Source organism: Gopherus flavomarginatus, chromosome 1 (genome assembly GCF_025201925.1).
Source record: "Gopherus flavomarginatus isolate rGopFla2 chromosome 1, rGopFla2.mat.asm, whole genome shotgun sequence".
Classification (NCBI taxonomy): domain Eukaryota; kingdom Metazoa; phylum Chordata; order Testudines; family Testudinidae; genus Gopherus; species Gopherus flavomarginatus.
This window is the reverse complement of record NC_066617.1, coordinates 341,666,609-341,681,472: the sequence shown is the minus strand read 5'-3', so window position 1 is coordinate 341,681,472 and position 14,864 is coordinate 341,666,609. Positions and strand designations below refer to the sequence as shown.

General features: G+C 45.0%; 1 protein-coding gene across 5 annotated transcripts in view; it reads left to right on the top strand.

Moving 5' to 3' along the window:
• The window catches only part of CNTN5 (contactin 5), a 1,071,723-nt gene that overhangs the window by 959,790 nt on the left and 97,069 nt on the right, over positions 1–14,864 (top strand). For all 5 annotated transcript variants that reach the window (XM_050940444.1, XM_050940408.1, XM_050940418.1 and 2 more), the window contains one exon: positions 1,204–1,379. In XM_050940444.1, coding sequence (XP_050796401.1) covers positions 1,204–1,379 — 176 coding nt within the window. The remainder of the gene's footprint in view (positions 1–1,203; positions 1,380–14,864) is intronic.

Genomic DNA, 14,864 nt, shown 5'->3' with positions numbered 1-14,864 from the left:
GACAAGTGATGTCTAGTTCATTGATAAGAGATCAGTCATCTTAAATTTACACAGCTCTTCACTCGGAGTTATAAATCAGCAATGAATAATAGACAGTTCAGAGGGCATTTTCAAAAGATACATGAAAGACACCTTCCATTGGGCAGCAACTGTATGTTATTGACACATAAGTGTAGAAACTGAATCTCTGGCTATCCAGGGAAAGTAGTTCAAACTTGACCATTACAAAGAACCAGATCCTGAACTGCACTGAGCTTACACTTGGATGTGAGGGAGCAGAATGGTGCTGGTGGTTCAATTCACCCAGTAGGAGAGGCTCAGTCCTGCAAGTTGCTGAGTACTCTGTGCCCAATCCAGAAAAGTTTTTAAGCACATGTTCAGGTATGTGAGTATTTACCGTGACTTTTAGGACCAGAGTGCTCTGCACCTTGATGGCTCAAGCCCTAAAGTTGCCGGGGATGATGGCTTAAAGCAGGGCCACAGGTTATACTATTGGTCCCAGGTTGCTGTTCTCTAAAAGAGAAGAGTATATGGCCCTTGCCAGTACATACTGCTGTCCCCTTCATACTGACTAGCTCTTGTAGTGCATTTGGACAGGCCTTCTACCTAGAGTACTTCATTCCCAGTATTATTATCAATGCCAAGCATATACAAATCATGAATAAAACCCACTATATCATTTTATTTGTTTTCTGGTATTTGAATCTTTAGGGTTCAGGTTTTCAAACTTTTCCCTGCAACTGTGAGAGCTAGAAATATACTCTTTTTTAAAAATGAAAGCTGAGATTGTTGTGTAATCACAAGATTCCAGGAGCTGCTGCTTAAAAAATAATAATACTGTGAGGCTCATGATGAAATTATGAAAGTTGGCAACACCATTTCTTGAGGACAATCCACCAGCCAGTGTGGTAGCAGGTTTCCCTTCACAACATTCCCTGTGGCGACTAGTTGAGATAGTGCCCTGTTGCTTTCATGAAGATGAGGAGATTATTGCTGTCTCTCCCCCGTCTTTGCTCCCTTCCCACTGTGGGCCCACATACTACAGTGCAGTATTTGACCCCATGTACTCAGAAACAAAAAACCTTCATCCCAGCAGGCTGACAAGGCTTTTAGAATTAAATAGAATTCAAGCAAATGTTATATTGATGTTGGAATATCACAAGACCTGCATTTAATTATTACTAATTCTTCTCTGTTTTCAAGAACCAACACGGATAGACCTGACTCCCAAGAGGACTGAGTTAACCGTTGGAGAAAGCATTGTCCTCAGTTGCAAAGCCATTCATGACAACACACTAGATGTCACTTTCTATTGGACTTTGAATGGGCAGCCAATTGATTTTGAGAAGGAAGGCGGACACTTCGAAAGCATCAGGGCAGTAAGTGAACATATTTTATCTTTTATAAAGTTCTAACAGTTCAATCTGTTTATAGCTAAGCCTTTCCCATTTATGACATGATTGAAAGATGAAAAGATCTACTGATGGTAAAATGAAATGTTAGCTAATGGAACTACTAAATGCACTTCATTTGAATTAATTCAAGCAGCGTTAATCAAAAAGAAAATAGCTGTAAAATTCTGAGTCCTAGTGCTATTAGTGAGGCATCTAGTGATCCTAGTAAGAAAACAGAAGGTACTTTGAGCCAAATCCTCCTTATCTTACTCATACAAATAATTCCATCAACTTTCATGAATCTATTAGCATGAGTAAGGAAAACAAGAATTTTGCCTGTTAAGTTAGTAGCCAAAACTTCAATTTCGGTTATTATTCATGTTGTTGTTTTCACAGATAATGTAAGTTCTTCTTTGAGTGATTGCTCATATCCATTCCAGTTAGGTATGCGCGCGCCGCGTGCACGTTCATCGGAAGACATTTTTACCCTAGCAACACTCGGTGGGTCGGCTGGGCGCCCCCTGTAGGGGCGCCACTATGGCACCAGATATATACCCCAGCCGACCCAGCCACCCTTCAGTTCCTTCTTACCGCCCATGTCAGTCGTTGGAACAGTGGAGTGCAGCTTAGCTGACCTCCACTCCCATAGCTACTCATAGTTTCTCGTTCATTATCGTGTATATAGTTATAATTCTTATATATATATATACTTTTCTTCCTGATAGCATAGTTAGTTTAGTAATAGTTAGCGGAGTTCGGGGAGTAGCCCCTTCCCCGCACCCGGTGCCAGAGCCCATGCCCGGCTCACTGGGTTTCAAACCGTGCTCAGCCTGCCACAGGCCGATGCCGACAGGAGATCTGCATGACTCCTGTTTGAAGTGCCTTGGGGAATCGCACTTGACAGCTAAGTGCCCCATTTGCAAGGCTTTCAAGCCGCGAACAAAAAAGGAGCGGGACATCAGGCTTAAACAGATCCTCATGGAGGCGGCTCTCACCCCTCGACCTTCGGCACGGAGCGCTGGTCAGTCGGTGAGCAGAAGCGCCTCCGCGGCACCGGACTGCACCAGTACACCCAAAGACTCTTGGCACCGGATGTCGCCAGCGCCGAAGTCGGCTCCACGATGCTCCCTCTCCCTGAGGTTGAGGAAGGCCAAGACTCCTGCTGCTTTGGCACCGCCCACACCGCAGCCAGAGAGTACGCCTAGGTCAGATCACCTAGCGCCAACACCCGCTGCGGCACCGACTAAATTGGCACCATCGATTCCGGTCCCACAAGGGCTGTCAAGTCTGGCACCTGTTAGCTCCCCGGCGCTTGCCGCAGTAGAGCTCACCATGCCGTCCACGCCAGAGGCGTTCTCAGCGGTGAGGGACCTGATCACCTTGACAGACTCGGCACTGCCTCTACCCTCGGCATCGCTGGTGAAGGTAATACCATAGGCAAACCAACCTTGATTAGACCACCCTCTGTCGGTGCAGCGGACCGGCACCACTCACGATCACGGTCCCACAGACGCTCCAGGTCCAGACAATGCTCCCGCTCTCGACGCCGCTCGCAGTCCCAGCACCGTTCTACTACATGGCGCTGGTCAGACTCGTGGCACCGGTTGGACTCTCGTTCACTGGCTCACTACCCGCTGCACTGCTCCAGTTCTCGGCACTGCTCCAGGCACCGTGCCTCCCGAAACCATTCATGATGCCGGGATTCGAGATCTCGGTTGATCTCCCGGCACCAATCTGGTCGCAGGTCCTGCTCTCGATCCCGGTACCGATATACATCCCGGCTCCAGTCCCCGATACGTAGGGGAGCGAGGTCCATTGGAACATCTGCACAAGGCTTCTCCGCTCCTCCATGGCCATCCAGACATACATCGGTGTCCTCCCACGCGGACAGCTACTATGGCCAAGACCACTATTCCGATGTGCCCACTGGAGTGTTTGAAGAAGCCCGATCTCAGGACCCAGGACCTCACCAGTGGTCCTTTTGGACACCTTGTGCATACCACCAGGCCCAAGGTGCTCCGCTAGTTCCGGCCCGCTCCATTTTATCAGAGCACCGAGCACCAGAGGCCACAGTTAGCCGTCCTCCTCCACCCGGGACGGAGGAGCCACTAGTCCACCCACCCAGTTCCCTGGTGCTGCTGGAGCAGGAACTGGCACATGAGCAAGATGCCCTACAGGACCCGCTTGTCCCCGGCATTTCATCCTCTTCCTCTCCAGATGAGGCAGTGGCAGGGACTTCCTCCTCGGGGCCGCCTCCAATAGACCTGAGAGCCCATCAGGACCTCCTCAGGAGAGTAGCTCTCAACATGAACCTCCAGGTGGAGGAGGTCCTGGAGGTCGATGACCCTGTAGTGAGCATCCTGTCGGCAGATACCCCCACTAGGGTGGCTTTGCCCTTTATCAGGACCATCCAGGCCAATGCAGACACCTTATGGCAGTCCCCAGCCTCCATCCCCCCTACGGCAAAGGGGGTCGAGCGTAAATACATGGTACCCTCTCGGGGGTACGAGTATCTATATGTCCACCCTCCTCCCTCCTCGCTAGTTGTCCAATCTGTCAACGAGAGGGAGCACCATGGCCAACAGGCACCAGCCCCAAAGTCAAAGGAGGCTAGGCGAATGGACCTACTCAGCCGCAAGATGTATTCAGCAGGCACCCTACAGCTCTGGGTGGCAAATCAGCAGGCTCTACTGATCCGTTATAGCTACAGTACCTGGGCAGAGGTGGGTAGATTTACAGAACTACTCCCCCCGGACTCCCGACAGGAATTCGCTGCATTCCTAGAGGAAGGGAAAAAGGTGGCCAGAACCTCCCTCCAGGATTCTCTAGATGCGGCCGACTCAGCAACCAGAACTCTGGCCTCTGGTATCACCATGAGACATATCTCATGGCTACAGGTTTCCAACCTTCCGCTTGAGTTACAATATACCATCCAGGACTTACCCTTTGATGGTAAGGGTCTGTTCTCGGAGAAGACTGACCCCAGGCTACAAAGCTTGAAAGACAACAGGGTCATCATGCGTTCTTTGGGCATGCATACACCTGTGACCCAACGCAGACCTTTCCATCCCCAGACTCACCGCCCGTATTTTGTGCCCAGACACAGGCAAGACTTTAGCAGATGGCACAGGCGGGGTGGCCGTAGGTGCCAGTCCGGACCCCAAGGGGGCCAAAACCACGGCCCCTCAAAACCACCAGCTGGACCTAAGTCTGCCTTTTGAAGGTACGCCCGAGGGCGGCGTACCAGTTACAGGACAGGATCCTTTTCTTCCCTTCTCCAGCCGCCTCTCCTACTTCCTCCCGGCATGGTCCCAATTGACCCTAGACCTCTGGGTCCTACGAACGGTGAAACAAGGATACCACCTCCAATTTGTTTCATCCCCACGTTCCCACCCTCCAACCCAGTCCTTCTTCAGGGACCCCTCTCACGAGCAATTCCTCCTACAAGAGGTGAAGATGCTCCTCACTATATTGGGGACCATTATCCCATCCTTGGATCCTGAAGACTGGTATGCTGCCCTCGATATGAAGGACGCGTACTTTCACATCGCCATTTTTCCTCTACAGAGGAAGTATCTTCGCTTTGTAGCCAACCACCAGCACTTCCAATTTACGGTCCTCCCCTTTGGCCTCTCCACAGCCCCAGGGGTGTTTACAAAGTGTATGGCCATAGTCGCCGCATACCTCCGCCGATGTTGGATACACGTATTCCCATATCTGGACGACTGGCTCATCAGAAGGACCTCCAAGACACAGGTCAGGCAGCATATAGGCATTGTCAGGGACCTATTCACAAGCTTAGGCCTGATGCTCAATGTGGAGAAATCCACACTGGTCCCCACACAAAGGCTAGACTTCATAGGAGCTACCCTGGACTCCAACCTAGCCAAGGCCTACCTACCCCAGCCACGATTCCAGGCAATGGCAATGGCAACGATCATTCGAGGTCTGCAGAACTTCCCGACGACCTCGGCTCGCACCTGTCTCGGTCTCCCGGGTCACATGGCTGCCTGTACTTATGTGACCAAATATGCCAGGCTCCGCCTCCAACTGCTCCAAACATGGCTCAATTCGGTCTACTGTCCGGACAGGGACCCAAGAGACACAATAGTCACCATCCCACCGAGCACCCTACGCTCCCTCGACTGGTGGCTAACCCCCTCCCTGGTATGTGGAGGATTACTGTTCCATCCGCCACAACCCTCACTGTCCCTGACGACGGACGCGTCATCTTTCGGATGGGGGGCTCACCTCAGACACTTTCGTACCCAGGGCCTTTGGTCATCGCAGGAGCTGACGCTTCACATAAATGTCCGAGAGCTGAGAACGGTCCGCCTGGCGTGCCAGACATTCCAGCAGCATCTACACGGCCATTGTGTCTCAGTGTTTACGAACAACACAACGGCCATGTATTATATCAACAAACAGGTAGGGACTTCCCCCCTCTGTCAGGAGACCATCCGACTCTGGGACTTCTGCATAGCCCACTCGATAGACCTGGTAGCGTCTTTTCTCCCAGGGGTTCGGAACACTCTAGCGGATCAGCTGAGCAGATCCTTCTTCTGTCACGAATGGTCGATAAGACCAGATGTTATTCATTCGGTCTTCCAGAAGTGGGGCTTTCCCCACATAGACTTGTTCACCTCGCACAAACAGGAAATGCCAAGCTTTCTGCTCCTTCCAGGGTCTTTCACTGGGATCAATCTTGGACACCTTCCTTATGTTGTGGAAGCACCAGCTGCTCTATGCCTTTCCACCGTTCCCACTGGTTCACAAGGTCCTGATAAAACTCCGCAGGGACAGAGCGCACCTAATCATGATCGCGCCAGCGTGGCCCAGACAGCACTGGTACACCACACTGCTCAACCTGTCCATAGCCAGCCCAATTACCCTGCCTCTCCACCCAGACCTCATAACGCAGGACCACGGCAATCTTCGCCACCTGGACCTGCAGGCCCTTCACCTCACGGCGTGGCTCCTGCGTGGCTAAACAGGTCGGAGTTACGCTGCTCCGCTCCGGTACAACATATACTCCTGAGTAGCAGAAAATCTTCCTCTCGGTCAACATATCTGTCCAAGTGGAAACGTTTCTCCTGCTGGTGTGAAACACAGAATACTACTCCCTCTCAGGTCTTGATCCCCACTATCTTGGACTACCTCTGGTCCCTTAAGCAGCAGGGCATGGCGATATCTTCTCTGAGGGTGCACTTGGCGGCCATCTCCACATTCCATCCAGGAGAGGGTGGCCACTCTGTGTTTTCCCACCCATTAGTTACTAGATTTCTCAAGGGCCTGGAGCACCTCTACCCCCAAGTACGCCGCTCTGCCCCTACCTGGAAGACAGTTTTTCTAGTAGGCATTACATCCGCCAGATGGGTCTCCGAACTTCGAGTGCTTACGGTGGATCCACCATATACTGTCTTTCGCAAGGACAAGGTACAGTTGTGACCACATCCAGTGTTCCTCCCTAAGGTGGTGTCGGCCTTCCATACCAGTCAGGACATCTTCCTTCCAGTCTTCTTCCTGAAGCCTCACTCATCTCGACGGGAACAGCAGTTACACTCCTTAGATGTCCGTAGGGCGCTCGCTTTTTATATGGATCGGACTATGCCCTTCCAAAAATCCCCCCAACTCTTCGTTGCAGTGGCTGACCAGTCCTACCTGTCTCCTCCCAGAGGATCTCCTCTTGGGTGACGGCATGCATACGCACGTGCTATGACCTGGCTCATGTTCCCTCGGGCCATCTCACTGCACATTCTACCAGAGCTCAGGCTTCATCAGCCGCCTTCCTGGCCCATGTACCAATCCAGGAGATATGTCACGCAGCTACCTGGTCCTCGGTCCACACCTTTGCTTCGCACTATGCTCTGGTCCAGCAGTCTAGAGATGATGCAGCCTTCGGCTCAGCGGTTTTGCACTCTGCCACATCTCACTCCAACCCCTCCGCCTAGGTAAGGCTTGGGAATCACCTAACTGGAATGGATATGAGCAATCACTCGAAGAAGAAAAGACGGTTACTCACCTTTGTAACTGTTGTTCTTCGAGATGTGTTGCTCTTATCCATTCCAAACCCACCCTCCTTCACCACTGTCAGAGTAGCCGGCAAGAAGGAACTGAAGGGTGGCTGGGTCGGCTGGGGTATATATCTGGTGCCATAGCGGCGCCACTCCAGGGGGCACCCAGCCGACCCACCGAGTGTTGCTAGGGTAAAAAAATCTTCCGACGAACGTGCACGTGGCGCACGCACACCTAACTGGAATGGATATGAGCAACACATCTCGAAGAACAACAGTTACAAAGGTGAGTAACCGTCTTTTACATAGCCTTGCACACATTCCCAAAATGTGCTCTTTACTCACATGGCACATATTTTAATCTGTGAATACGAAGCAGTACATTTTCATTTTCAAAACACTGTATGAGATTTTAGCTATGCTGCTCTCATTACAGTTTATGGAAATCGTGACAAAAACCATTCTCACCGTTTTGAAATATTACGCTTTGTTACAGTAACTATGTAACAATTAGATAAAGTCAAACAGACCGATGAACTAATCTGAACCTGTGCCATATAAAGAGGCTTGAACTTTCTGAATGGAAAGAAACCTCTTTATATGAATGAAGATGGCAGTGGAATGCCCAGTAATTCACCTTACCTTCTTGTTAATTAAATGTAATCAAACAGTCGTGCAATGTTAACATAGCTAAAGCAGGCACAAAAAATCAGGAAATTTAAAAAGTTAATATTTCTATTCTACGTGGAATGTAGTAGAGTTAACTTTGTAGTAGAAAATGCAAAAGTTGTAATCTAATTTGTCTGGCTTCATATTACTATATTACCAATATTTATTTATATGTTACATTTAGCTTCTCTGATGCTTTTTTAAAATAAAAACCCTTAGTGAAGTATATTCTTTCAGTGGGAGCCCTCAACAGGTGCACTTTTATCTGAGCATGCCCTACATTCCAAATCACTCAAAGATTATTATAAATAAATAGAAAAGTGCTAAAACTTTTGTACACAGATTTTCTAGTTTTAAATATTCATAACTTGAAAAATACTGAGCAATTTTATTCAATCTTGAATGGTTTTCCTTCCTCAGCAAGGACACTGAGAAAATTGAAATTTCTGCTGTTTTGGAGTTATGCAAACACAAACGTTTCATTTGGTACATATGAGGCACCCAGTCCATCTCACATGACTCAAAAGCAACTGAACTCATTTGGCTCAAATTTGCACCTTTGGCCTTGAGCCTAAGCATGGAAAATTTCAGCTCTCAAGCAGTTTCTTTCAGAAAAATACCAGCAACTGAAAAATAGAGGTGAGAATGGCAGGAGACAATAAATCTTCACTACTTTTCTAAAAAGTGTGAAGTTGGTTGAGTTTCAGCAGGTTTGAAATCAGCCCCATAGTTATACATTCATTCAGGTTGCTTAACCATTTGTGAGTCCAATGTTCTCACTACGCTCCTGCAATCTTGGTACCTGTATGTGATAGAGTGTCCCCTACAAAGATGCAAGTCATGCTGCTCAGATGCCACCTTCAAGGCACTGTCTTCTTTTCTTTACTTCCTCATGGGAGTTCCTCAGCTGCTGTTCCTCAGGAAAGGGGTGCTGTAGAGGATTCTGCATGAAACATCAGGAGAGAGAAACTGAACCAGGGACCTGCAGGCTTCCCAGAGTGATCACCTGCTTATCTCACAGATAGCCAAGTGGTAGCAGTAATTTCTTTTACTTACCAGCTGCAGTTGAAGGCTCAAGTAAGGTCTAGTTGTGCCATGTGGATGGGCAGTAATTTAAGGCAAAATGTTCCTTTTTAAATGGAAATGGGGGAGGGAGTCCTTTCCGCAGAAAACCACAAGGATCACAGAGATGGGGGAGATCTCGTCACTTACCAGCTCTGTGGGACTCCAAACCTATCCCACTTGAAGGGAGGCTTCTTAGACAAGAACCCCATAGAGTTTTCTTTTCTCTTTGGTTTCCTCTCATGGGAATCTATGGAGCGGGATAATCTGGCTTCAAATAAATACTCACTAGGTAATAAAATGGCTCAGTGTTTATTGAGCATAATCTTTGTCTTTCTCTTTTACATTCCTTTTACTTTCCCTTTTTCTTTTTTCTTTTTTTTTCTGTCACAATTCCCTGGTGACTGTTTGGAGGCTATTTTGTAATTGCAGAATTTTCTGGCTGTTCGGAGTTATAATACTACACAAAACTGACCCATAGTGACAAACTTGTAACTTTTCATCAGACAGGACTAGAGATGAGTAAAACTACAATTTAGATTCAAAAATAGGAATTTTGGGGGTGGAATGACACATATTTGTCCTGATTTACCAGATCTTTTTCCTCCACAAAATTGAGCTAATTTGCAATGATTTCGTATCATTTTCATTCATTTTGTGACAATAGAATTTTGCAGATTTTTACATAAGAATTCTCAAATGGTGCTGAAATTTCATTTTCATCAGTGAAAATCTCTCTCTCAGTTTCACAAAACACGGAAATGTGGCTCTGGCAAAGTACAGAACAGTAGATGGACGTCCTGATACAAATTCACTCTGATATACTGAGACAAATTGCACTGACTTTGTAAAAGTGGAACTGACAGCAGAATTTGTTCAACAGCGTATGAGTCATAGTGTAGAGGAACATTACTCGGATTATCACAAGCCCTTCTTTCTAGATTCCTTTGTGTCCTGATATTACTAAATTAATCTCACTGCATTAAAAGAACTATTGTAGTCTTCAGTCAGATTTTCTGGCGAGTTTGTAGCTTTCTTTCCCTTCTGTTGCCTAAAAAAGTCAGTTCCATTTTCCTAAGTGACCGGAGTATAAATCAGTCATAATGGAGCCAAGGATGACTATCTTAAGAACCCACTGGAGAGAGAAAAGATGTTGCATTTCAAATAAAAAAGTAGTGTGTTTCTCTTCAGAGATACCCAAGCAATTAGATTCTTTAGGCACCTGCTTCAAAAACAACACTCTTAGGGTGGTAAGTTCATAAACTGGACTCAAGGCACAGCATACACATTTGAAAATGTATTGCAAATACACTGGGGCCCAATTTACCGCTGTTACACCACAGTGGTAGAATTCTTAAACAGCTGTAAAACATTGTTGTAGAGCGGAGGAGCATCAGTCCCTGAATTATTAATTTGGTTTATCCTTACCATAAATGTGAACACAATTATCTGGTTTCCACACACTCTTGCAATAATTGTGTGCTTCATTTAGTTACATTCCTTATTTGTTTAAAAATTGAGACCACATTGTTTTTTACTTCCACAAAGTAGACTGCCACTCATCTTTTCTCCTCTTTGAAAGTGTTAGTTAAAATTTAAGCAGATCTCAGTTGACTAGCAGACAGATCTCTGTTCCTGCCACTTCAGGGAATGAATCTGTACCATTTAGTGGAGAGAGGTAATCTCCAAAATTAGAAATTTAGAAAGGAAGAATTTTCTCTGTTGATGGATTTTGACTACGAAGTAGAAAAAAAATCCCCAAACCATTCGTTTTGGGGTTTGTTTCAGTTATATCTTGTTTTACTTTCCATTAACTTAACCATAGATATAAAATTAATCAAAGACACATGTGTCCTTGCTGGTTGAAAAACATTTAATTCTGATAGGGCCGTAGATAAGCTAATGAAAAATGAAGTTATTCTATGCAGCTAATCCCATAATACTGCTCAACCTGCCAGGCCCTAAATGGGATGTACTTTGTGATAAAAACCCAAAATTAGGGACACAAAAATTAATCACATGAGAAACTTTTAAAATGCTGTGAGATTCCTTCCTTTAGTGCCATTAACTTCAGCTTCATGATTCTCTATTTTTGAGCAAAGTAATTTTCAAGAATAGAAGTGAGGAAATGCCAGTTTTGTGTGGAACATAGGGAATGTTGGGACTAAAATGAGTGCCATTCCTTTAAATTAGGGACCTTTATGGGCTTGTCTACTCTTGAAACACTATGGCGGCATAGTTGCAGCACTTTAGTGTAGGTAATCCACCTCCCCAAGAGACATTAGCTAAGTCTACAGAAAAATTCTTCTGTCAACCTAGCACTGTCTACACTGGTGGTTAGGTTGGTTTAATTACACCACTCAGGGGTATGAATTTTTGATGCCTCTTAGTGACATAGCTGGGTTGATCTAGCTTTTCAGTGTAGATCTGCTCTAAGAGATCCCATAATCACTGTAGGGTAAAGATGGTTTCCCTGCTTTGGTTTCCCTGCCAGACTCATAACATTATGATTGTGCTGCTCATTCTTGCTATTTAAGTGACTGCTATTTGAGTGGGGTTGAGTATAATGACCATTCTGGTGCTTTATGTAGTGCCAGAAAGCTACCACCTAAATAATTCCACAAACAGAAAAGTTTATTATTGCTGATGCTAATTCTCACTTTTGAAAATTACCCATACTCCAGTGATTACAATCAAAAACACAAAGCAACAAGACTCGTTGCCCTATTTGACTGTGTATTATATATTTAATTATAAGCATCATTTCTCAAACTGGAGACCAAAGAACAATACTCTGAAGGTGCTGTGTCTGTTACTTACTGAGCTAGCAAACATTTGATACATACATCCGTTTAGATGCATCACATGTATCACTGGCAAGAGGTGAAGTGTGAAAATGTGAGGTTGAAAGATGATGAGCATGTAGGGAATAGTAAGAAAGGGTGAGGAAACTAACATTGAAGATAAGGACTACAGAATTCATTTTTCCTCCTATTGATTTAAAAGGAACAGCTAGGCAAAAAAAAAAGTTTATGTAACTCTGTCACATACCAGATAGGTTTAGACAAGTATGTAAATAGATATAGACAGCATCCTTTGGCATTAGAAACATCCTGTTTGCCCAGCAAAGGACTCTGTGTGGAGCAATCTCTGTAATTCAGAGAGGCAATGTTGCATGGAAATCTGAATTTTCAAGAGTGATTTATTTCTATTATTTCCTCAAGTCCATTTGGACCAAACCCTGAAATCTTGCCAAAAAATTTATTCAGGGTTTTCTCAGGACATTTTTTTATCAACATTAATGTTTATTTCTACCAGTGAATACTGCAGAGTTTGGACCCTTTGTGAATGAGCCAAATTTGATTTTCTAGCGAAGGATTCCTGGTTTTGCATGTGTCTATTTACATCCATCTGTGCTCTTTTCAAATATATTTTTAAATTAATATAGTGTTTATGACAGCCCTGCAGAATGAATTCTTGTGTTTATCCATAGACTATTAAAAGTAAGAAGCAGCATTGCCCTGCTGGTGTCCCTAACCCTGACTGGAAAATACACCTAGGCATAAAAGAATAATTTAGTCTCTATGCCTACTTAGTCCTTGATCTTTGCTGAGACTAATAATAAGGGAACCAATACGTACTAGTTGTGAGGGTAGTTTTTATTATGTGGACACTTGAAAAGAGACTCATTAATTCATTTAATGCAACGTACGAGGCATTGAGTGGATGGTAATTACTTTGTCACTGGTGACATGGGATATATTTAATCTAGTGACCTAGAAGAGAGAGAGAGAGAGAGAGACCAACCACATATCCTATCATCAATCCCCCCATGTTTTCAAGTTTCTCCCCAACTTCACTCTTTTGTTGTGTCTTTTGTTTAATTAATTTTTTATTTGTAATTCATAAACACCATAAACAGGCTGAACAAAGATTTATATGAAGCAGAATCCATTAAAATATCAAGCTATTCTACAAGAACAACTTTACTCTTCATCTGACATAAAATGCTGCACTAATTAAAGAGGGTCACTTTAGATAACAGTGACAGTACCTGTCAAGAGTCTTGTAGAAGAAGTAATGCTATGCACAGTATTTGGACAGTTACTGCTATATGAGCTTTGTGTCTAAGGCGTGGTCCACACTAGAAAACCAGGCCGGTTTAACTACATTGGTCACGAGTGTGAAAAATCCACACACCCCATTGGCATTGTTAAGCCAACCTAAGTCCCCAAGTAGACAACACTAGGTCAACAGAACAATTCTTCCATTGACTACCTACTGCCTCTCCCGGAGGTGGATTACCTGTGCCAATGGGAGAGCCCCCCTGTCGATGTAGGAAGTGTATACACTGAAGCACTATTGCACTTCTCGTCCCTCCTCTCAACCCCAATTTTTAGTTCTTTATCATCTTGCAGCCATTCAGCTGTAAAACAGATGCTGAAACATGATCAGAACAAAGGAAGACCATGATCTAGCAAAGCACTGAAACATATGTATAGCTTTAGGTGTGTGCAAAATCCTACATGCTTAAGTGTTTTGCTGCTCTTAGATCATCATATGTCATCATATATGATCATTTATGTCTTGTGAGAAGGGCCTGCTGCAAACGATTATACCTGCCACTGTTGAGCAAGTCTGGACTGTTTCTTATAGGAGTGTCAAGATCTCTACTGGAAATACAGGGTTGTGTCCTGGATTGCTTACTCTTTGTAACTGAGTATAGATCCCTAGCAATAGAGGATCTCCTGCCTCAGAATCAAGGTCACTCTCTGCACCTCTTTTTCAGTCTTTCTGTATGGATAATCTCTGACTAAATGCTAGTGAAAACTGTGCTGCAGAGATGTCCAACCTATCCTGATAAACAACAGAAAGGATTTCACTAGAACCACGTATGCAGCAAAGTGGAAAAGATATTCTGTCTTGGCACAGTAACAACACTTGTCACCACATTGCATGGACGTCATCCATATATCGGATTACTTGTTACAGTTGAAGTCATTAAGCCATTCAGTCAGCTCTGTGGGGGCTCACCTGGCATCCATTTCATCAGTTTACCCACCAATAGACAGGTTCTTGGTTTTCTCTTACCCTCTGATGATCCAGATATTTGAAAGGCCTAATCAATCGCTGTCTCTATACTGATATGGAAAAGGATTCTCTCAGACCACATCCTAAGTTCATGGTAAAATTGCTGTCACCTTTTCACTTAAAACCATCTGTCCAGCTTCCTGTATTTTTTTTTTAAACCAAATCTCATTCTTCTTAGGTTGAGGAAACACCTCATACTTTAGATGTTTGCAAAGCTTTGGCATTATACCTTGACCACACTAAGGTGTGCAGAACCTCTAATAGGCTTTTTGTAATCTATGCCGAGAGAGTCAAAGACCAACCAGTCTCAACTCAACGTATATCACACTGAGTTTCTGACAGTATCAATCTTGGCAGAAGTCCCTCCTCTCTACAAACATCAGGAAATACAAACAGGCAAGTAGGGTTATGCACTCTATCTGACTGTGGTGGAGTGGAAATTGATGGCCTTTCTGCATATGGGAAATTGGTCCACATCGAGTGGCAAGATTGATTTAACTGATCATGAACACAAAGAAATTTACATCAACAGAATCTACACTGGCTAGAGATTGTCTGGTACCACAGCTGCAGATGAACAACTTTTATGACAACCTCAAACATGCAAATCCTGGACCAGCACTTCACTGTTCCC